This window comes from Rhinopithecus bieti, unplaced genomic scaffold (genome assembly GCF_001698545.2).
Source record: "Rhinopithecus bieti isolate Rb0 unplaced genomic scaffold, ASM169854v2 repeat_2742, whole genome shotgun sequence".
Classification (NCBI taxonomy): domain Eukaryota; kingdom Metazoa; phylum Chordata; class Mammalia; order Primates; family Cercopithecidae; genus Rhinopithecus; species Rhinopithecus bieti.
In genome coordinates this window covers 1-1157 of record NW_016876440.1, presented here as the reverse complement: position 1 = coordinate 1157, position 1157 = coordinate 1, and the positions used below count along the sequence as shown (strand labels likewise).

At 43.8% G+C, this 1157-nt stretch overlaps 1 protein-coding gene across 1 annotated transcript; it reads left to right on the top strand.

Moving 5' to 3' along the window:
• Positions 1-6: 6 nt before the first annotated feature.
• On the top strand, positions 7-1152 carry LOC108525679 (splicing factor, proline- and glutamine-rich; the record flags this gene model as incomplete). The annotated part of the gene is made up of 1 exon (XM_017866576.1): positions 7-1152. A coding segment is annotated over exon 1 (915 nt), but the record flags the coding sequence as incomplete, so codon positions are not given.
• Positions 1153-1157: the final 5 nt, after the last annotated feature.

Sequence of the window (1157 nt, the reverse complement as noted above, 5' to 3'; positions counted from 1 at the left end):
TTTAAAGCCAACTTGTCTCTCTTGAGAAGGCCTGGAGAGAAAACTTACACACAGCGATGTCGGTTGTTTGTTGGGAATCTACCTGCTGATATCACGGAGGATGAATTCAAAAGACTATTTGCTAAATATGGAGAACCAGGAGAAGTATTTATCAACAAAGGCAAAGGATTCGGATTTATTAAGCTTGAATCTAGAGCTTTGGCTGAAATAGCCAAAGCGGAACTTGATGATACACCCATGAGAGGTAGACAGCTTCGAGTTCGCTTTGCCACACATGCTGCTGCCCTTTCTGTTCGTAATCTTTCACCTTACGTTTCCAATGAACTGTTGGAAGAAGCCTTTAGCCAGTTTGGTCCTATTGAAAGGGCTGTTGTAATAGTGGATGATCGTGGAAGATCTACAGGGAAAGGCATTGTTGAATTTGCTTCTAAGCCAGCAGCAAGAAAGGCATTTGAACGATGCAGTGAAGGTGTTTTCTTGCTGACAACGACTCCTCGTCCAGTCATCGTGGAACCACTTGAACAACTAGATGATGAAGATGGTCTTCCTGAAAAACTTGCCCAGAAGAATCCAATGTATCAAAAGGAGAGAGAAACCCCTCCTCGTTTTGCCCAGCATGGCACATTTGAGTACGAATATTCTCAGCGATGGAAGTCTTTGGATGAAATGGAAAAACAGCAAAGGGAACAAGTTGAAAAAAACATGAAGGATGCAAAAGATAAATTGGAAAGTGAAATGGAAGATGCTTATCATGAACATCAGGCAAATCTTTTGCGCCAAGATCTGATGAGACGACAGGAAGAATTAAGACGCATGGAAGAACTTCATAATCAAGAAATGCAGAAACGTAAAGAAATGCAGTTGAGGCAAGAGGAAGAACGACGTAGAAGAGAGGAAGAGATGATGATTCGTCAACGTGAGATGGAAGAACAAATGAGGCGCCAAAGAGAGGAAAGTTACAGCCGAATGGGCTACATGGATCCAAGGGAAAGAGACATGAGAATGGGTGGCGGAGGAGCAATGAACATGGGAGATCCCTATGGATCAGGAGGCCAGAAATTTCCACCTCTAGGTGGTGGTGGTGGCATAGGTTATGAAGCTAATCCTGGCGTTCCACCAGCAACCATGAGTGGTTCCATGATGGGAAGTGACATGCG